Source organism: Hippocampus guttulatus, chromosome 7 (genome assembly GCF_054856545.1).
Source record: "Hippocampus guttulatus isolate MCC_2025c chromosome 7, RoL_Hgut_1.0, whole genome shotgun sequence".
Taxonomy (NCBI): domain Eukaryota; kingdom Metazoa; phylum Chordata; class Actinopteri; order Syngnathiformes; family Syngnathidae; genus Hippocampus; species Hippocampus guttulatus.
Genome location: NC_141267.1, coordinates 5,208,865 through 5,231,064, shown reverse-complemented (window position 1 = coordinate 5,231,064; position 22,200 = coordinate 5,208,865). Strand labels below are relative to the sequence as shown.

Here is a 22,200-nt window from a genome sequence, read left to right as displayed (position 1 = left end):
TTATTTAACATTACTTCAATGGTTCTGTATCTTGTGTGTCTATAGAGGTTGGTATGACGTCTCCACTTCATGTATTTTATTAAGATCAAGCACTTTGCTACTGTAGGCGTTTGTATTTTTATTTTTACTTTTTCATGGAAGTACTGTACCTGTATGTCAAAGGTACGGTACTGCACCACATTCTATCTCTACCACAAGGTGTCGCCAAATGATAACAACATTATTCATCTCCCAGTTACCGACTGTGTGGAGATGCAAAACTAAATTCAACATTACTACTACTGTACTACTAATCAGTTATTGTTTTATTTATTTTTTTAATCTTCTGTAAAGCTTCTCCTGGAAGATTACTACACTGATTTAATTGTTATCGTAAAGTGTCCTTGGGTGTCTTGAAAGGCGCTTATAAATAAAATGTATTATTATTATTATTATTATTATTATTAATTTGTGTTATTTGTTCACAGAGTTCGAATTGATTTGCCATCTCCATCGGTGGACCTATCAGATGAGCAAGAATGCCATCACAGACAAGCTCAAACAGCAGTGCAGAAAATGGTCCAAGTGGGTGTAACATCATCACATGCAATATAATGAAACGTAATGACTGCTAACGGTGATGAGAGCTGAGCTGTAATAAAATGCAAATGTAAAAATCTTGATCAAACTGAAACATTTTCAAAATACATTGAAAAAGAAAAAAACATACTAAAAATGCCTATAAGTATCCACAGGGCCGTTGCGACCCCTTCCCTACTTGTAAGCTGTTAAGTCAGATAGTGCCCCAACTACCCCACACTATTTTTCATGGACCCAAAATTTTCGACGAATATATGAACAATGATGTGCCACAATCGCTCAATGTCAAATGCAGGACATTTTTCATGCAATAATTATATTAATTTGTCAGGTCGCGGTGTGCCGTTGTACATCTGAAGGCTCTAGATTTTGTATACTGGTTGGACACAAAATGCATGTTTTTTGGAATGTGGAAGGAAACCGGAGTACCTAGAGAAAACCCACGCAGGCACGGGAATACATTCTAACTCTACACACGAATGCCAGAGCCAGAATCGAACTCTGCGCTTCTGCACTGTAAGGTGGACGTGCTAACTGGTCAACCACCTGGCTGCCCAATGTTTACCTCAAGTTTCAATATTTATAATAAGCATTGTTTTTAGAGTCAAAGTGTACAACCGGTATATATATTTTTTCACTTGCCACATTGTGAAATTTAAGCACCTGTGTGCATATAGGGAGCCACCGCATATAGGGAGCGGTGGCTCCCTATATGCACAAAATATTGTATCTTTTAAGATAAGATATCCTTAATTTATCCCACACTTTTTATGTTGATACAATACATTCATTTGACAAAAGTTGCCCAACTCTGAAATAAATACACGCCTTAAACACTTTTTCTCTTCTTGCTTTAGAAGACAATCTAACAATGTTTTTGTTATTTTGACTTCAAAATGGCGCCGCGAGAGTGGCTGCCTTTCCAGCAGCTCCCGTATTTTGTTGTTCTACTTCTTCCTTTCATAACTTTGCTGCTGTGAATTGGGAATTTCTCCATTGCGAGACTAATAAAGGTTTTCTTATCTTATCTTAAGCATCCCTTTGATGTAATCTGTGGAATTTTGTTGCATGGCCTTGGGCTTGCGCCGTTCTCACCTGTGGATCGATTGTCGTTGTCTATCTAATTTACAACATGCTTTTGGTCAAATGCAAGTCACCAACTCTGTATTTAGTGTCGGCCATTGTGCCTTGTACCTTCACGAAATTGAAAATGTTTTTTCGGGTCAACAAAGAAGTGAAATGAACCCCAGCCCAATTTCCGCAGATCTCAATACGAGTCCTTGAATTGGCCAAAATAAACAAGTTCAAACAAGTTGACTGACACCGTGGGGTGGGCCATAGTGGTGAAAATATTTGTAAAATCAAAAACAGACCCAACTTTTTTATGATCTGTGGTAAAGTTGTAGGCCTAAGTTAGGCAATAGCAGTCCATTACAAGCATTACACAAGATGAAAGGGTCCTAAGAAATGAGAATGTTCCATATGGAATACACACACATGCAATCAAGTTGCATTCTTCTGGATTCTGGGACATTACACATCACACACTCTTAATCTGCCAGGCAAATATTTTCTTTTGATGCAATCACCATCGCTGACACTTGACCTTATTAGATGACAGGTGTGAATTTCCACTCCAACGATTTGGTGTGAAGTCTGAATGAGTGTATTGGGAAGGTCGACACACCCAGCTGGGAAGTGGGTTTACTTAGGCTGTACTCCAGCATTCCCTGCATCCTGACTGCAACCTTGTGGGGAGGCTTTGAAGAGAGGCAGTCATTATACAAAACTGTTATTAAACATGTTTACTGTCGATACTTCTGGGCTAAGCATGCTTCTAGACATGGGTTATCTATTACGAAAATCTCATGAGGTGAACATTTTCCCTCTCAGTAGACATTTACACATAAGAGAAATGGACTCATTTTATTGTTAAGAGGGCCGGAAAACAGAACACAGACTAATAACGATTTTTTTTCACCCTCAGTCATTGCAATAGCAGCCTTATGTTTGATCAGAAAAGTAGGCTCTCTGTGTCACGTAGCAAGGTGGTGGTGGACCCCAAAAAAAGCAGGCAGGAGGGAGGAGCAGGGTGTATTTGAAGAAGTGTATTGATAAAACACAGAAAACTAAATCCTAAATAAAGTCATGAAAACAAAACGAATCCAAAGTAACAAACAAACACCATGGCAGAAACTAAAAACTCTCAATAACAAAAACAGGACTGAAGCTAAAACATAATGAACTAAACATGACTGAAGCCAAGAGCAAACAATGACCCGACACTGAGTGTTCGGGCTGGGAGTCCTTTTAAAGGCCTAATTACCTATGACCAACAGGTGTGCAGCTGCCGGGGGAGCCCTACAGTGCCACCTGTTGGTCCCAAACCGAATTATGACACTGCAATGTTGTCGTAGTCTGTAGGCGCTATACTGGTATCTTTATTAGGACTCTGACTTTTTATCCCAGCACAGCAACCAAGAAAATAAGCAAACTAGCTATAGATAGTCTGACATAACAGTTATCATTTCAGACATTTTAAAGATTATGACTGAACTTTTTCCAAGGTCACCCAGCGGACATCATCCCCATGGTCCTGACTTCTGCAACTCAGGAGCACTTTGGTTGCATTGCCGATGAGGACGTCACAGGGGAGAACCCCTACAAGCTGCTGAAAAAAGATGACATCTTAGAAGACATGAAGGCAAAAGCTGCAGTGTCTGATTTCAGCCCTGTGAAACAGATTATTCTGGTGAGGTTTATCTTTACATTGTCCTACGGATCACTAGGTCAAAAGCCAGAAGACACTGGGATCATGTACAGCCTTTTAAGAGCTGGTGCAAAAAAAAAACATTTCTCTTTGATTATGCATGGGTAACTTGGGATGTGTCAAGTTAGGCTTCAGTTGACACTGCAGGGTGTGATGCTCACCTCAGGTTTTTTGTTGAATCTGATCTTTTTATTTTCCTCGTTCACATTACAAAAACAAATCCAGCTCATAATGCCAAAGCAGCGAGGTGAATGTAGGTAGGAATAATTTGGGGGATAACAGGCAATGTGCCTGAAGCTTCTTATTTAATGGGGACATCTACTACAGATGACATTACTGTCGCATGTAATAAATGAAGTGTCTGCATGGCTGAATTACTACGATCACCACAAATGTCCATTTTATCCTAAATGTTTCAAATTGGACTGTATTAACCCTTTCAGGGACAGCGGTTACTACAGTGGACGGATTATCATGTTATCAGGTTACAGGTTATAATTATTGGTGCATGAAAGGGTTAAAGTCAAATGTAAAGATGCCACTGGTACTCAAAACACCTTTGCAAATTCACGGTCGATGTCCGCAATCTCCGGAGGACTCTCCATGCGTGGAGCTCAAATTTGGTATTGGTTGATGTATAGGTTGGATATGCCCGGATGAGCGTTCATCCTGTAGGCGCATTGCATACATATCAAATTTATAACGACATACAGAAGAGGCCAAGGTTGGAGTGGAAAAAAAAATCTGAATTTATCATTCACACTGCGTGGAATTAAAATCAGATACTTGTTGCAAGCGCGTCGACCTCACAGTGCAGAGGTCGTGGGTTCAATCCCGGCTCCGGCCTTTCTGTGTGGAGATTACATGCTCTCCCGGGGCCTGCGTGGGGTTCCTTCGTCTACTCTGGTTTCCTCCCACATTCCAATAACATGCATGGCAGGCTGATTGAACACTCCAAATTGTCTCCAAGTGTGTGTGTGAGCGCGAATGGTTGTTTGTTTCTGTGTGCCCTGCGATTGGTTGGCAACCGGTTCAGGGTGTCCCCCACCTACTGCTCGAAGACAGCTGGGATAGGCTCCAGCACCCCCCACGACCCTTGTGAGGATAAAGCGGATTGGAAAATGGATGGATGGATACTTGTTGCATTCGGGCAATTGAGCTGAAGTGTGAACATAGTGTTTGTGTGTACCAAGTACAGCTACTGTTATGCAGTTTTACTCTGTACAAATATTAACATGAGTGTTTTATTATACTGCAAGCCATTTATTTGAACAAAATAGAGTGATCAGATGTGTGTCTTTAACCCTTTCAGGGACAGCAGTTACTACAGTGGACAGTTTATTATGTTATCAGATTATAGGCTGATTGAAAGTGTTTAATCAGGGTTCACCAACTTTTTGAAACTGAGATCTTGGGTACTGGTTAATGCAAAGGGCGACCAATTTGACATACACCGTTGCAAATTTGCTCAAAGTTTTTGTTTGTAAATCTGCTCATCATTGTTTCTCCCACTTGATTTTATCCATGAACACTATCATTTGGTCACATGCTACAGTGTTGACCTTTGACCTAAACTGTTTTTCTCCAAAATATTATTACCAAATTTATAATTGAAAAAGAATTGCATCAAAAAAGATTTGATACAGCTTTGACACCTGCTTTAAGCAATCAGTGAAATTCCATGGACCACACTCACTGCTTTAATACAGATTTAATAACCGTCCAACCATTTTCTGCACTGCTTTGACTCAGTGTTTCCCAACCAGGGGTACACATATGAACATTCTGCAGAGGGTACAACATTTTATAATGTGTTTCGAAGATCAATAAACTGGCACAGCCACACCAAAACCACAAACGCGGTGTGTCAGATCAAGTGACTCAAAGCCAGATTCCTGATTAAAGTACAACTGCTACAGTGGGTCTGATGATTATTCTTAACTGTCTGTTCCTGATCATTTAAGGTTAAAGGGGACTCATTCAAAGAAAGACTGCTTTTTGTGGCCAAGAGATGAATATAAACATAGGAAGGATTTTTTTTCTTGGTTTATTTGCATTGCAAAAAAGACATGTCAAAGAATTAAATGTTCAAATTAAGGAATGAAATGAGTTTCCTTTAATAATCAGATGTGTGGCGTTCTACTTTTGGAGAGGCACCAACACGTATGAGTGACACAGAGTATGGATGATATATGACAGAAAGGTTCAGGGGTACACAAGACCAAAAAGGTTGGGAACCAGTGCTTTAACTCATTGTAGGCTGCCACTGATCCCTGCTGGCTTTCGGTAAGAGACACCCTGGACTGGTTGCCAGTCAATTGCAGAGCACACAAGACAACCAACCAACTACAATGACATTCACAACTACGGGCAACTTAGTATATTCCATTACCTTGGATGTGATTGACCCATGCAAGCATAAGGCGAACATAGAAACTTGACACCAAAATTTTGCACCATTGTTTTTTGTTTGTATAATGTGGGGGAACTTCTGCTATGGTTTAAACTGTACATTGCATATCCGTTTACAGGAGTATCCAGAGAGTGAGCTTTTGCTAGTCTATGATCGGGACTTCACCTATGGCCAATTGTTCTATCTGGTTGTGACACCAGAAGCAAAGGAAAGAATCCTCAATGTAAGTACCATAGACTCTTTGCTGCTAAATTCAACTTTGTATTATTATTTTTGTTGTTGTTGTACTATTTCATTAGATGCTGCAGTGTATTAATAAGTGGCATATTCTTAGACATTGACTCAGTGTCGCGATTTGTTTTGTCCATTTTTCTACAGAGAGGACAAAAGTATTCAGCCCCCTTGAAATTTTTTGAACTTTTGCCACAGTTCAGGCTTCAAACATCGATCTAAAATTAGATTCATTTTTTTTCTTTTTTGTGAAGAAATAACACCCAGCGGGACATGTTCGTGAAGGGAATGAAATTAATTTAAAACCTTTTTTTAGAAATAAAAATCTGAAAAGTGAGACACGCGATACGCGAGGCACCTTTCCTATCAAGTTCCCTCATGATTTAGGAAAACACTGTACATCACCCTGAACACACCATCCCCACTTTCTAACATGGTGGGGGCAGCATCAGGTTCTGGGGCCGCTTTTCTTCAGCAGGGACAAGAAAGATGGTTAGAGTGAATGGGAAGTTGCCTTCCAACAAGACAATGATTCCAAACGAATGGGTCAAAACTAAACACATCCAGGTGTTAGATTGGCCAGGTCAAAGTCCAGACCTGAATCCAATTGAGAATCTGTGGAAAAATCTGAAAATTGTTGTGCACAAAAGGTCTCCATCTTATCTACCTGAGCAGGAGCTGTTTTGCAAGCAAGAATGGGCACACATTTCAGTCTCGAGATGTGCAGAAATGATTCTATACAAAAGACTTGTAGCTGGAATCGCAGGATGGGATTTTTTTTTCAAAGCATGAACTGAGGGGGGCCGACTAATTTTGCACGCTCCACTTCTCAGTTTTTATTTAAAAAAAAAAGTCACAAATATTTAATGAATTTCATTCCACTTCATGTTTGTGTCCCACTTGGTGTTGATTCCTAACAAAAAAATCAAATTTTGTGACTTTATGTTTGAAGCTGGAAATGTGGCAAAATGTCATAATGTTTCAAGGGGTCGAATAATTTCCCAAGAGACTGTATGTCTTGTTGTGTGTTTGTTCTGCAGCCTCCTGAATCTGAGCCTGAAGAAGATTTAGAGGATGAAATCAAAACTCCAGAACCCAAGGAATGGATATCACTCGGCAGTGAAAAAGAAATTGATGAAGAATCTGTCAAAGAGACAAGAGGAAAGGTACTTCAAAACAAGTTAAACAATTGAAGCGTTTTGATGCATTCGGGTCTCCTCCGTTTTGTCTCCCTCAAAAGTTATTGTACAAGTTCTCCAGAGCTCTGAGGAGTTTTGGGATGCCGGTCTCTCTTTCGGACCGCAATGTTACAGATGTTAAAGATGGCATCCTGGAGTGTGTGTCCTACCAAGACAGGCGATTCAACATCAAGCTGTTACAGAGGGATTGCGGGGTGCAGGCTATTCCCATTGTCCAGAGCAGCAGCGCCCAGACACTGTGGTACGAATACGTCAGCGAATGAGGACATGCTTAACTTACATCCCTGCAGTCTTCTCTCGTCGTTCTACTTTTGACACAAATTACTACTTAAAAAATGTTTGCCTCAGAGTAGGTGGTCCACCCAGATCTCGTCTAGCTCAGTCGGTGCAAATCTGGCTCCGCCCCCGAAGGTCGCTTTTCCATCCACCCATCCATCCGTTTTCTAATCCTTGTGTCCTAACAAGGTTCACGGGCATGCTGGAGCCTATCCTAACTGTCTTCGGGCAGTAGGTGGGGTCCACCCTCACTGTGCCACCCGGCCACTTTTCCATTCCACTTTTTCGAGGCCATGTGGTAACAATGGAATAATTCCCGAGAACCTCTTCTAACCTCGTTCTGCAACACAGAGGTCACTGCGAGATGTTGGGATTTCTTTTAGCGACACGGCAATTAACTCCGCTGCAAACACCCATTTGCGAGACAGCGGACCACCACCAAGTCATAAAAATGCAGAATGTACAGCACACATATACTGTGTTTTACAACAGTTTTTAACCACAGTCACAATTTCTTATACACCAATGGATGAAACAGTGAAGCTTGTGGTACAAAAATTTTGTGAGCGAGACGCACCTTCCAGTCAAATGGATGATAGCGAGCACCATCTTTCAATTTATAGCCACACATTCCTCTTTAGAGCTGCTGCACGTTGCACAATACCACACACACTGCTTTATTCAGAAAGTGGACATGGTCTTCAATGGACGACAGGGCTTGCGCTCACTTGAATGTACCCAATCCAGTGAAATACATTTTATGTATTGCACATAAAAGATAAGTCCAACTGAACTGTACTTCACAAATGCGCTGTACTTAAAAAAAAGTTTGACATGACTAACATTATGCACAGTTTCAACATTTAATTCAGCAATTCTCACGTACCACTCTAGTAAGCCAGCATACCACTCGTTTTATTTGTACCACACTTCAGCTAAATATTTTTATGCAGTCTTTCATCTGAAATTCACAAGTGAATGTGCACTCGATATATTTTAGCCAAATTACACACCCTATGCTCTTTGAATACACATATTGAACAATGTCTTCGATGTACATTACAGGAAGTATATGAGGAATAACTGTACACAGTACACGCCGGGAGAATTGAGCAAAAATGAGAAGGAGAGCCCTCAACCAAGCCTAAGTGATTTTTTTGATGCAGTGACAAACAGGTAAAACAAGATTATACATTTTTTTTTTTTTTAGGATAATACCATTTTATCTTGATTATGACAACGATTCGTGGGAGTCCCTAAAATGTTCTCTGCGACTATTTTCATCAAAGCTCTCATGAGGTTACAGGACATTATAATGTTTTCGAAGATGCTCACTTTTTGTTGGTGGACCACAAAGCAGCTAAAAACAACTTCCTTTTTGTAGGGTTCTGCATGCCCTTCAGCAGGAAGAGATTATGAACGTGTTCAAAGATGACTGGATGGCTTTGGGGACAAACACTGAAGACATTGACTGGTCTGGGAAGGTGTCGGATGTTTTGATGCTGAATCAGGCCTTTTCTGACCCAAATTACTCTCAGGACAAGGAGATCATCTGCCTGCACTGGCATCCCACCATTCAGAGTAAATCTCATTCGAGGCAGCTATTTTTTTTTCTAGAACCGTTTTCAAAATGTTTACAGATGGAGGTCTTCCCAACATAGTACCGGTACACATACACTCTTACAAGGTTTTGTACTGATGTGAGGTATCCACATGTACAGACACTACTAGTACATTATATAGAATAGATGCTCTGGTTGTCTATCTGATCGAAGGTACAGTTGTTCCAGTTTCTTTAATGATAGAGCGAGTGACACATTTTTCTTTGTCTCAGCTTTATTAGGGTACATTTCATTATCTTATTGCTTTTCAAGGTGTGATGGCTGTGGCAATGACAGAAAAGAAGATACAGCAGTTGGTCAGATCTACTGGGCCACTCATCGTTTTTTACACCTTCTCTGACCCCACTCATGCCAAGGTATGCAAAACTGAGTGTTGAATGCGCATGCTGTTGACAGTTGTTAGTGCTGTGTTTTCTCTATCTATCCTGACACCCAGACCAATTGTCCGAAAGCATAAATGACCATATTTTCCGCACAATAAGGCGCTTCGGAGTATAAGGTGCACCTTCAATAAATGGGCTATTTTAAAACAGTTTTCATAATAAGGCGCATTGCGTTTTAAGGCGCATAGAATAAAAGCTACATTAGTGGCTGTGGTTGCGTTATGGATCCACTAGATGGAGCTACGATAAAGAGAATACAATACAATACAGCTTTATTTATAATGCGCTTTCACAACCGCTGCAGCTGTAACAAAGCCCTTTACAGAACATTTGAAATACTTCGTCCAAGAAATCAGAATATTGATCCATATATAGGGATTATAAGGCGCACTGTCGGCTTTCGAGAAAACTGAATGTTTTTAGCTGCGCTTTATACTGCGGAAAATATGGTAAATGTAAATTTCTCACACGAGAAGAATACCTTTGTAGTTCAAATTATTCAAATATATCCGCAGATTTCCATTGTTAGCACTAATATTGTCTAATGTTTGTTTTTTTTGTACTGAAATTTATTAGCCGATACTATAGGCCCTATAGAAAACAGAAACACGTAAATAATATGAGGATGATATCAAATAAGATCTAATGTGGAAAAAAATCATTACTTTCTTGTTCAAAATGTGAGAGTATTGATTAAACGCAGACACTTTGATCAATAACTGGTGGTGATACCGTGCAACATCATCCCTCTCGATGATGCATGCCTTCCCTTATCCATCTCATCTTCTGTGTATCGTATTCGCACAATATTCTGGTAACCGTTTAAAGTGTGGATAAAGAAGTCGTTCTGTTGTACAGTTCAGCAGCTGTTAATAGCAGTGGTGTATTTTAACACATTTTCCAAAGCGCTCTATGCTTAATAACAGCTGCTTTGTATTGCCACTCTGGGCCTCATCCAATGTAGAAACTCGTTTACGCACTTGGTTTTGTGGATTTAAAAAATAATAATAATAAAATCAAAAATTCCACAGACAAGCATATGGAATTTTAGCTCATACTGTACACAAAAATTTCATTTGCGCGATATTATTTTTGGACTGATGGAGTGTGTGTGTGTGTGTGTGTGTGTGTTGCAGATACTGCTGGAGTGCCCAGATGACATTCTTGCCTTTGAATTCTGCCCCTCTGATCCAAATATTATTGTTGGCGGCTGCGTGAACGGCCAGGTGCTTACTTTGACTCTACTTTGTGTCTCAGCTTGCCTGCCGCCCCTGCTGCTTTTGGCCTTGCGACACTTTTCTGTCTGCTGTTTTTGTCGATTTCTGCTTCTCAAACATGGTGATCACCAATAACAGACATGGCAACCTGTGTGCCTTAGGTCGTGTTGTGGGAAATATCTGCTCACGTCACGCATTTACACCCAGCCCAACATGGTCATCATCGACATGAATCTGTCAAAAGTGACATGCTGGTAAGTGCTTGTATCGTGTCTCTTATGATCACTATTCTCAAGATGTCTCCCATAGATTAATAAATCGAGACAGTCCATTAAATATCACATATCATCCATCTCTTAACATACAAATAATTAGACAAATCTCCTGTCACCATTGACTAGGCAGCTTTATTTAAAGAGTCACATCTGCCCACGTTTGCTTTGTGCGCTTTTATTGTCCCTCCAGGGACAATAAAAGCGCCAGCTGTCTCCATCCCTCTCCCTGCTTCTTGTTTTTTGCTTTCCCGAACTCCCTCCCTCTACCTATATTCTCTTTCTACCCATTTGCTCTTCATTTCCCAGAGCCAACAGCATCAGCTATCACCCTCCGCCCTCACCTACCACCACAGTTTGTCCCTGAAGATAACGCACAAGCAAACCAGATCCCTGTCTTCCCTTTTATTTGTGGTGTAAACAAGGCTTTACTTCTCTATTGAGGCTTTGTGGAAGCTACAGGCACCTGTGGTCTGCTTGTTAGACAAATGAATAAAATCCTTTGATTTGATGTACTGTACTGGTACTGTATTTCCCTTTTCCCACCATGTGATATGCAAAGTCTGTTCACGTGACTTAGCTGGATGGCGTTGTACGCTCTCGATGATCAAGGTCAAATGCTAAACGTCAGTGTAAAAAATGAAACGTGATGGATTGCAGTACTTTCGCTTTGATTAATACGCAACTCATTTCACTCCTGATCCCCCACACCTCAATCCATTGACAGGGCCTTGAGGACAAGAAACACACTAAAGCGCCACTTGTGCGCTACAGTGCAATGTCTGGAGTGGAGAACAGCCACAAGGCACCAATTACAGATGTCCACTGGCTGCCTCAGACATTTGAGGTATGGGTCACTTTGCTAAGTTTACTTTATGTTCCTGGTGGCCATGGTAATCATATCTGGAGTCACCATGGACAGAACTGGATGGACGTGAGCCCGCGATTTCAATGGACAGGCCGGGCTACATTTTTTTAAACTGTTGGAAGACAAGACTGGGCCGATTTAAAATGCAATAAAACATTTTGGAACCTGAAGCTTTATCAAAATACCAACTTCCCCTTTACTCACTGTAACACCTGTCCTTTCATCTGCTTGCATATTGGAAAACAAGCAATTTGGTGAAGATTGTCTGTTTAAAAACACACTCTGGACAAAATACACTGGACAAAATTGTGGGAACCCAGCTTGGTACCGTCACCTGATCCCTGATCAGTTGTTAGATGAGCCCATGTGATGTCATTTTCAGTCAATAGCAAGTGGCAAAATGTATTTTTAAAGGTGTTCATTGTACATGAAAAATGACGTGAACAAATTTATTCTTGACATCTCACAGAACACAGCACATAGAACATTTACAAAGTGAAATATCTCTTTAAGTTGCGCCATCGTTTATAAACATGTCATGAATGCTTGTACAAACTGCCAAATTTAACCAAAGTTAAACATATCTTAATTGTCTTGATTTTTCATTCCATTGTCTTTGTCTTTAGCTATCCACTATACTAACCGCTGTCCCTGAAAGGGTTAATTTGCACATGCCTGAAAGAATTCAAGCTGGAAGCAAATGATGTAATATAATATCTATATTGACGTATAAGAGCAGCAGCTTGCTGGTGTGACATGCTGCCATTAACATAGAGGGTATGATCACATTTACCCACTAATCGCAACTGCTATTTGTGACTAGTCGACTGGCAAAATAATCGTTTGCAGCAGCCCTTCTGTGTATATGACTTGGCCAAATTGGTTTGGGAGGAAAAGTAGCTTTTGAGTTTCTTTTTCAGCTATGTTATTTGATTTTGACACTTGAACTACCCGACAAAATTGAGGCTGTCATGATATCGTAACACCACCGCCTTGTTCAAATAAAACCTGGTTTTGCACGCTGCACCCATTGGTATTGGAATGTGACATGAGTGCCATCAAACAAGAGCATAGTTGCTGGGCATATCAGGATTAGTAATATATATATATATATATATATATATATATATATAAAATCAGAAAATAAATAACGGTAATCATTAATCACCATCAACCGGTCACCAGGAACATTTAGAATATATCTCCCTCGTGTCCTTCCTTGCTTGGTACCATCATTAACTCATTCAGTACCAGCCAATTCTGGATCGAGTCTGAAAAGACGTTTAAAAACGTCTTTGGGAGTGAATGAGTTAAGTCTTCAGCTGAATAGATATTTGGTGAATTTGTAACTCTCCTTGACCTCTGATTAGGTAACTGCTCAGGGCATTCCAGTGGAGAACAAATCCAATATTTCTGTTCAACTTATGACCTGCTCCCCTGATGGGTAAGTCATTAAAGGGGCGGAAAAAAAAAGTCAAGTACATGATTGAAGCTGTTGCATGTAATGCTTGCATGTAGTCAGAAGATGATCATCTTTGCCAATTGCCATGGTAACGTTCGATCATTGACTTGAAAGTGTGTCGCACTAATGTCAATGCCACATACTGTTGTACGAACTTCTTGTTCAAACATTGCTACATTTCCATTAGAGATTTTTGCGCAGATGGGAATAGAATGAAATAACGGATTTATGGAGTGGCTTTTTTCATCTTGTTTATTTCACACAAATCATTCATTTATATTTCATATACTTACTGTTACTGATCCATTGAGACTCTAGCAACGGCTTAACAATACGTTTCAATTCGTAGCAGTTCTAATGATAAGAATTTTTCATTTCAAAGCTCTTTGATGTTCTGGGATATCCGAGTGCCAAAACAAGTGCGCCAGACCATGCCAGACAAGAAACAGAATGATTCGGAGAATCAGATGGCAAATTACAGTGTCAACAACCCTTTCAAACACTTGGAGAAGATGTGGAAACCCTTCATCACGGTACAGCAGGATGCAATGATTTATTGTGTGTTACTTTACAACAGGGGTGCCCAGCCATCACGATCACGAGGAGTATCGGGGGAAATGGAAAATAAAAATTGTGCTTTTTGTATTTAGTGTACACTGTTCCCGAATCATCCTATTCATTTTTTACGACTTGCTGAACTGAACAGAAGAGATGATGTATCTCTACCAGGGGTGCCCATTACGTAGATCGTGATCGACCAGTAGATCAGGGACCGGTCCCAAATCGATCCGAGGGGTGTAGAGGAAAAAAAAAACATTTGTGTCTCTGTGCATGTTAGTAATATATTTTTTATGTGAATGCACACTGCTTCCTAATCATTCTATCAGTCTCACTTTCACAAAAAGTATTTAAAAAAGAAACTAAAATAAAGCGGGTCATCTTTAACCTACGGTGGCGTGTGACTGCGTCACCGAAAGTTGTTAGCGTTCAGCAGTCTGCAGTTGCAGCTTGTGAACAGAGTTGTTGCGCTATATCGTTTATCGTTATCATTATTCTCATTCAGAGTTTGTTTTGTATATTTTGTAGGGGACGGGCAAAGAATGGGAATCTGGAGGCCCGAGAGAAGTGTTTTACAACGGTATGCATGAGCTACAATCGTTAACAGGCTGCAAAAGTGCGTCGCATGCCTCAGCGTCAGGCTGTTGCGCATCATGGCATGCGTGTGTACGTGCGTATGCGTGCGTGCGTGGTAACGGGTCGATCCCGGGAGGTTGGTTGATCAAAAAGTAGATCTTTGGTCCAAAACATTTGGGCACCCCTGATCTATACACTTTAAAAGAGACCAGAAGTAATGTTTTCCCTTCCTATTGTTGACGATTCATAGTTCGATTGAGGATTGAGGGTGGTTTATTTTTAAAGGTCATCTTGGTCAAACATACATTTTTTTTCATGTATTAGGTTCCCTTGGTAAACATGGAGCGGAACGGTGATTACGCCCCACTAAAATTCAGCCTTTACCCCTTCGCCAGTAATACGAATAACAGCAATGCCACAGTCACAGGTGAGAGTAAAAGTGAAGTTTTTATTATTGAGGCGTGTTACTTTTTAAGAAGGTGCTTGATAAAGTCAACCAAGGTATGATTGGTTGATTGATTGTATGAAATAAAATCCACACCAGTGGGCATCAAATGTCAAATCAACATCAATATGAGGACAAAATCACTCACTTGCTGTCCATTTGTTTTATTTCTAACATTTGTGATGCTCAAGAAAGTGGTGGTGATGGCTCACCGGTAACTCCAGACTACAGTAAGCTCGAAATACCCTCAGTGAAAGGACTAACACCTCTGCCAGACATAAATACGAAGATTTATATTGGAACACAGGTAAATATTCTTGCAGTCATCTTCATCCTCAGCATACCGACCGCATTCATGTTCTTTGATCAACACTTGAAATCATTTTCTGCCATACAGTAGTTAGACCATGCAGACCTTATTACAGAATATGATTTGTACTCGAAATTGATCAATTGTGTGAATGTCGTGAGACACGGATTGGCGAAAACACCCCAATGCTTGTGCATCGAAGTGATTCTTCTTTCACTTGTGAGTTTTTGTGTTTCTCCGCCAAAGACAGGATTATAGTTGAACGGCAAAATGCACAGAAAAGCAATTCAATTGCCTCCAAATTAGATGACGCTATATGTCAGACTTTATTGTGGAGTTGTTTTTTTCTTTTTCTTTTTAATTTCCTGCTGTGGACAAATATAAAGATGGCAACTAGTTATTGGACAGATACTTGTCTCCTTCCTGGCTACTGTCAAGGTGCAGTTAAGGAAGGCACTGCCCTCCAGCCCTCCAACTCAAGAGGTGCAGCACTGTTGTACACACTCCTTTCTCCCTTGATGTCTCTCCCTGCATGTGTGTGATCAACAAGCGAGCTGCTTGTTCATGAAGGATGACAAATCCGCAGTGCCATTATGATTGCCTGGCTTTGTGCTACTGACTAAACAATTTGATCATACTTGACGAGTGTCTTTCTGTACACAATGCTTTTTTGCCAGGATGGGGAGATTGTTTACACTGACTGGAAAATGGAAAAGAACGACCTTGATCAACTACTTAGTGAGTTACCTTTTAGATTCTATGTGCAAAATTTTCAACTGCAAAGTTCAAGAGCCACTATTTCACATTTAATTTGAACCATGTCAAAGATGACTGTTCTCATCTGTCCCCAGGTCCCAAGCCCCTTCATCTTTTCAGAATCCACCCATGCTTGGTCAACACGCTCGAACGCTCACCCTTTTTTAAAGACATTGTCTTGACTGGGACATCACTATTCGGAAGCTGCAATATTGCCATTTGGAAAGAAGGCGTGCTGGTAAATAGCTGTTTGACCAAACAAAGGCATCTATGAATTCATTTCATTTTCTTGGTTGTTGTTTTTGAGTTCTGACAAACCGACTTCCAGGACGGGCCCATTTTCCTGTTCCCGAGCTCGGACGGGCTATATACTTCAGCATGCTGGTCTTTGACCCGACCGGCAATTTTCTTCGTCGGGAAAGGAGATGGAAAAGTTGAGGTATGGAATATTCTGCAAAAGTCAGGGGAAGCCATCCACGTGCAAGAGCACATGACCAATGGCAAGATAACCTGCATGAAACCATGGACCACCTCCTGTGAGTATTTGTGTGAAATCACAACGCTTGCCATACAAAAACTCCACTCACAATGTAGAGATTCTTTCATATGATTTAGCTCAGTTTCACACCATTGCAATCATGAAATCCATTCATACATCCATTTTCAACACCGCTTATCCTGAAGATGATCGCGGGAATTGCTGCAGCTTATCCCTGCTGACTCTGGGTGAAAGGCGATATAACCCCTGAGCCACCAGTCAGTCACAGGGCACATATAAAGACAAACATCCATACACACCCACATTCACACCGTCACTGAGTGGGAACCGATCCCACGCTGCCCGTACACAAGTCAGGCGAGTGTACCACGACACCATCAGCGACTTTGAAATGCATCTTATTAGTGAATAAAGTTGCTGGCTGCATTGTTAGGGTCTCATATTAAATTCCTGGTATTAAATAACAATGATCCTGATACCGATTACATATTATTGATACTGAGTAGTATTATCTGGAAAATTGTTTTGACACAGCTCCTGTTTCCGATGTGTGTATGCGCCAGTGTATGTGTGACAGTTTCCATAATATTGCAACCGAGCACAGTTTATTCCTTTTTTCTCATGTGGACATGCCGGTGATTCAACATTCCTTTGTTTGCTTTCTCGTGGGATCAGATTTTGTTGTATTGAAGAAGTGTTTATGGATGTTTGCTTTGCATGGCTTTATGTTACTCCAGCCAAGCAGCACTTCCTGACTTTGGCTGACGATCTTGGAATCGTCCGAGTTTTTCAAATCCCATCGGCGTTCTATCTTGCTTCCAGGAATGAGGTAAGACAGTTTGCCTTTTGCCAAATTATTTTTAGCAAAGAATCCCAACCAAAATTTCCTGATTGCTGACTTAACTTTGTTTCATCCTTTTTGATGAAGAACAAATTGATTTTTGTGTCATTTATTTGATGGCAAATGAAAGTAAACATCACATATTCCAACTATTTCTCTCTCTCTCTCTCTCTCTCTCTCTCGCATGTGTGTAGAGATTGAACGTGGGGAAATGCATTCATCAGCAGGAGGAGAGGCTAAATGATCTTTTGAAGAGGAAAGAAGTGTGGGAAAACCAGACACCTGCATCAGAAGAGCAAAAGAAAGAGGTGGGATTCTGATGCTTGACAGTGCTTATCTATGCCCTACAGCACTGGTGTCAAAGTCAAGGCCCGGGGGCCAGATCCGGTCCCCCGTGTCATTTTATGTGGCCCGCGGGAGCAAATCGTGTGTCAACTTTCATGATTCTTGCTGAAATCTGGACTGAAATGTCAAATTGTCATGGGTAATAAATGTAGTTGAGATTTTGCACCGCCCCTCCGAGGGAAGCCATAACTCCAAAGTGGCCTGCGACAAAAAATGAGTTTGACACCCCTGCCTTACAGTATTTTATACAGAAACAGGCAGAATTTTGAGCAAATCTTTGCTGCTTATTAACTCTATTAAGAGCGTGCACCAGTTTGATGTTGAAATTGTCGATGTAGTATTGAAGTTTTCTCCAACCAAATGATTAATTCATAAACATGGAAATCCAGTGCCCCGTTACAGGGAGCCATTCTTGACAGCACTTGTCTCCCTATTCACTAATTCTGGAAACCCTTCTGGAGAAAGGTTGGGTATTCTGATCTTCAATTGTTTCTCTACTTAATGCCACAAAATATGGAACAATCTCTGTTTGTTGTCATCACCTGAAGTGTACATGGAGATGAAATGCACGCTTGAATGTTTGTTTGCATGCCGCAGGGGTTGCTAATCTTCTTAGCTAAGGCATACTTTGGTGAATAGATGGTATTTCAGGAGTGCTTGTGAAAATTTCTAGGGGAACAGCATGACGGATTTCAATCTGAGGTTAAAAGCCACAGTTTGTGAAGACTATCCAGAACAGCATTTGGAGCGAGTGAATACGCATGACGGTAGGGGTGATGTGCTGCTTGAGCTTCTAGCAGGTTATAAGTCTGCTAGCAGAGTTCTGGACTTACAGGTCTCTGACCAAGACCTTTTCAGGCACCACAGACAGGACATGCGGGCATTCACAGTTGCCGGGTTTCCATTTAGACTTTTTTTTTTTTTTTGTCATTCCGTTTGAAGCTTTCTGGTCAACTGTTTACATGTGAAGTGATCCATTCCGATCTGCCGTTTAAATGTGCCAGTACAACAATCAGAGTAGCTGTTTACAGCCATTTGACATACAGTATGCGGATCGATGCAAGTATTCCGTGATTTATCAAGATGGAGTTCAGTGAAGCGCAGAACTGAAACTGAGATTTAATCTTTTTACACAAGCAACGGCATGATAAAAACAAGTTACACTACAACTAGTTTGAAAAAAAACAAACCCTCCCCATTACGTACCAGCTCTGGTTGGAAACCCCCATTTTTAAGTGTGTCACTACGCATTTACAGCAACACAGAGCATGCGCAGACCGAACACATCATGAACCATATACTGTACGTCACTTCTGTGCAGATTGGTGAAAAGAATAGATCACCACCTGAATTAAATGTTAATCATAGTAGGCGTATTTCTTCCAACTGAGGTGTTTATATGGAGCATTTCATTCCGTTTGGTTATTTGGTTTCACTCTTACCGGAGTGCAAGGCTCCATGCAAACCCGGCTACTGATCAGGGCAAAGATGAGGATCTTGGGCATCGGAGTCACTGAGTAACGGTTGGAGGCTTGTAACGGTAGAATCATTCTTTCATCATTTGTCATTCTGTGATAATAATGCTTCCTTATTCTTTTCTAAAGGCGAGTGAGAAGCCAGGTACCCCCACAGAAGAGCAGGATGATATGAAGGAGTATGATAATTTTCTATTACTCGAGGAAAGCATCCTTAAAAGCATGGGACTGACGCCATGAAAACACACGCATGGTTTGTTTCACACGTGTTGTTTTGGACAAATTCATTGGACGACGCACAAAAGGTTTTCTTTTTGAATGTACAGATTGTATTTGATATTTTTTTTAATTCTTAAAGTTAAAGGGGCAGTCTATAATGTTCAAGTTGCTTGCAAGATTTGAATGTGGACTCACTTCACTGTCCCGCATGACATGTAGTTGTTCGTACAATGTGCATTATGTACATCCAACCGCCAAATGCTAAACGTTAGCAGCTTGATGTTGTATTATCTGAAATGTACACTCAATTAAAAATATAAGCGACGTGGTCAACTTACCTCATCACCCGATGAGTACGACTTTGGCAGAGGTTTTGCAGGCGCAGTGATTCAGCCATCCGCATCCGTTACAAATACACTGCCCTCCAGAACTATTTGCACCCCGGTAAAAATGTGTTCTTTCTTTTGAAATAATAACAAAAGGGCACCCCTAATCTTCTCCCTATTATGTTCCACGAGGTGGGAGAATACAGAAAGAGGCTCTTCGACCATTGCTCTTTGCACAATTTCTCAATCAACCAGTGACCTGCGTCCGCTCCTCTGCACTCTCCTCTTTAACCCCCACCACAGGTGTGAGAGTATGCTTGTGAAATAAAAATGGAATTTATTTTAAGGCTTATAACACATCTTATCCCGGGGTGCCAATAATTATGGAGGTCCCGCCTTCTGTCTCTACAGTCTATGGCTAGACTGTGACAAGTTTAGAAAGGATCATTAAAAATAGAATTACAGCCATAAAATGTGGCCAGAGAGGGATGATTTTTCAAAAGAACTTAATTAGATTCCAATGTCAGGTCACACACACCATTTTTTAATATGTATGACAAAAAGTGGTTTGCAAACTACCTCTAATCCTAATAATGCAGTAAACATTTAAAAAACAATCATGAGATGGATGGATAATGAGATATTCAAATGTATTTAATGTTAACATTTGTTTGATCAGAACAAATATAATTTAATCCTTTCGAAAATCAACAAACTGACACATCATCTTCAGTGTTTCAAGTCCATTTCCACCTCATCCCCCTAAGTGAGATCTTGTTTCTGAGTAATGCTATCCATCGCCGCCTTGTTTTCATGGCTTCTCAAGGTCACAGCTTGAATATTGTACATCGCAAGGGAGTCATTTTAGGGCTGCTTTAATTTCAGGATAAGTATCTTTTGCTGATAGCCTTGTCATTACTTTGCTAAACTAATTTATGGCTCATTTCACATGCTGTTGATAAACACATTCTTCATGAAAAGGACAATTTGAGACCTGAATCCGGGTTGTTTTAGCCAACAGTCATTATTTGACCATACACAAATGAACAAAACAATCAAATGTGAGGAGAATTGAAGACATTGTAATTTTCTTCATAACTGTATGTTATCATAAAATAATAACAATAATAATAATAGCGGGCGGCCCGGTGGTCCAGTGGTTAGCACGTTGACCCTACAGTGCAGAGGTACCGGGTTCAATTCCAGTGTAGAGTTTGCATGTTCTCCCCGGGCCTGCGTGGGTTTTCTCCAGGTACTCCGGTTTCCTCCCACATTCCAAAAACATGCATGGCAGGCTGATTGAACACTCTAAATTGTCCCTAGGTGTGAATGTGAGCGTGGATGGTTGTTCGTCTCTGTGTGCCCTGCGATTGGCTGGCAACCGGTTCAGAATGTCCTCCGCCTACTGCTGGGATAGGCTCCAGCACCCCCTGCGACCCTTGTGAGGATAAGCAGATCGGAAAATGAATGCATGAATGAATAATAATAGTGGGTCGGGGCCGACCAATTAATCGGCCGGCCGATTAAATCAGCCAATTATGGCCCTTCACACATTTGTTAACGCATGGAATATGTTTTTAAATTAATCAGCCAATTAATCTCTACTTGGTATGTTTTCAGCCAATCATCAGCCTCTGCCTCAAAAAAATCAATATTGGGCTGGCGCTAAATATTCAAGTGGCTATCTGATGTCTATTCAACGTCAATATGTCATCAAAATCCAATCTTCAACATCAAATTGATGTCAAATTGATGCCACGTGACCACTGGGATGTTCTCCAGCAAGTATGGATTATCTTCTATGTGTGTTTGGAAACACAGTGGTGCGTCATAAAAATGCATGCATTTCTGGATGCAAGCAAGAAGTTGAGCTCCTCAAGGTCTACTCATTGGGATGTTTGAATGCACTCCAAATATTTTCTCCAATGTTCAGTATCACATGTGCACTTCAAAAACTGTCTAAAATGTTGAAAAGGTAAGCACGCAAACAAACAAGAATAACGAGCAAAAAGATAAACCACTTTTTTTTTCCTTGTTAATGTCACTGGGCCTTTTTCTGCCACATTGTTCACGACATTTATGAGAAAGTTTTCCCCTTGAAGTGTACTGCCAAGAGCCCTCTGGACTCAATTAGTTTCACTCCTTCAAGGGAATAAAATGTGGAGGGTGCCAAGTCCACCGCAGGTCAAGCGCGGCCCAGGAAACCTATAGTGACTACTTGACAGCTGCTATCTGGCCAGAAAAATGGTAGGGGTAACTGTAGGAGAAAGGGAGGATTGGATTTAAAGAGGGGTAGCTCTGCATTATATAGGGCCCTGTCTTGTGCCAAGTTTTCAGCGGTTTCGGAGAATAGGAAGAGGAGAATAAAAAATAAAGGACCGAAAATTGTGGGGCAAAAGATGGTCTAAAATAGAAAACGAAAAACAAACACAAGCTCGATGGGCTTGTCTTCACAATTGTCTCGACTCATACTCGGAGGATGGTCATGTCATGAGGCAGAGCAGGCAGAGGAGAGGGAAGAATGGGCTGATTTGACGAAGGCGTCCATAAGGCCCCGA

The 22,200-nt window shown here is 40.9% G+C and overlaps 1 protein-coding gene across 1 annotated transcript; it reads left to right on the top strand.

The window, feature by feature from the left end:
• The first annotated feature begins 466 nt into the window (after positions 1–466).
• Positions 467–20,253, top strand: dnai3 (dynein axonemal intermediate chain 3). The gene is made up of 21 exons (XM_086115826.1): positions 467–564; positions 3,147–3,331; positions 5,881–5,985; positions 7,034–7,159; positions 7,234–7,433; positions 8,534–8,644; positions 8,853–9,049; positions 9,343–9,446; positions 10,610–10,699; positions 10,852–10,944; positions 11,690–11,809; positions 13,201–13,274; positions 13,675–13,825; positions 14,751–14,853; positions 15,063–15,178; positions 15,859–15,919; positions 16,033–16,175; positions 16,266–16,473; positions 17,174–17,265; positions 17,472–17,585; positions 19,227–20,253. Exons 1-21 carry the CDS (start codon positions 519–521, stop codon positions 19,335–19,337), a joined length of 2,550 nt encoding a protein of 849 aa, XP_085971952.1. The 5' UTR covers positions 467–518; the 3' UTR covers positions 19,338–20,253.
• The last annotated feature ends 1,947 nt before the right edge of the window (positions 20,254–22,200 follow it).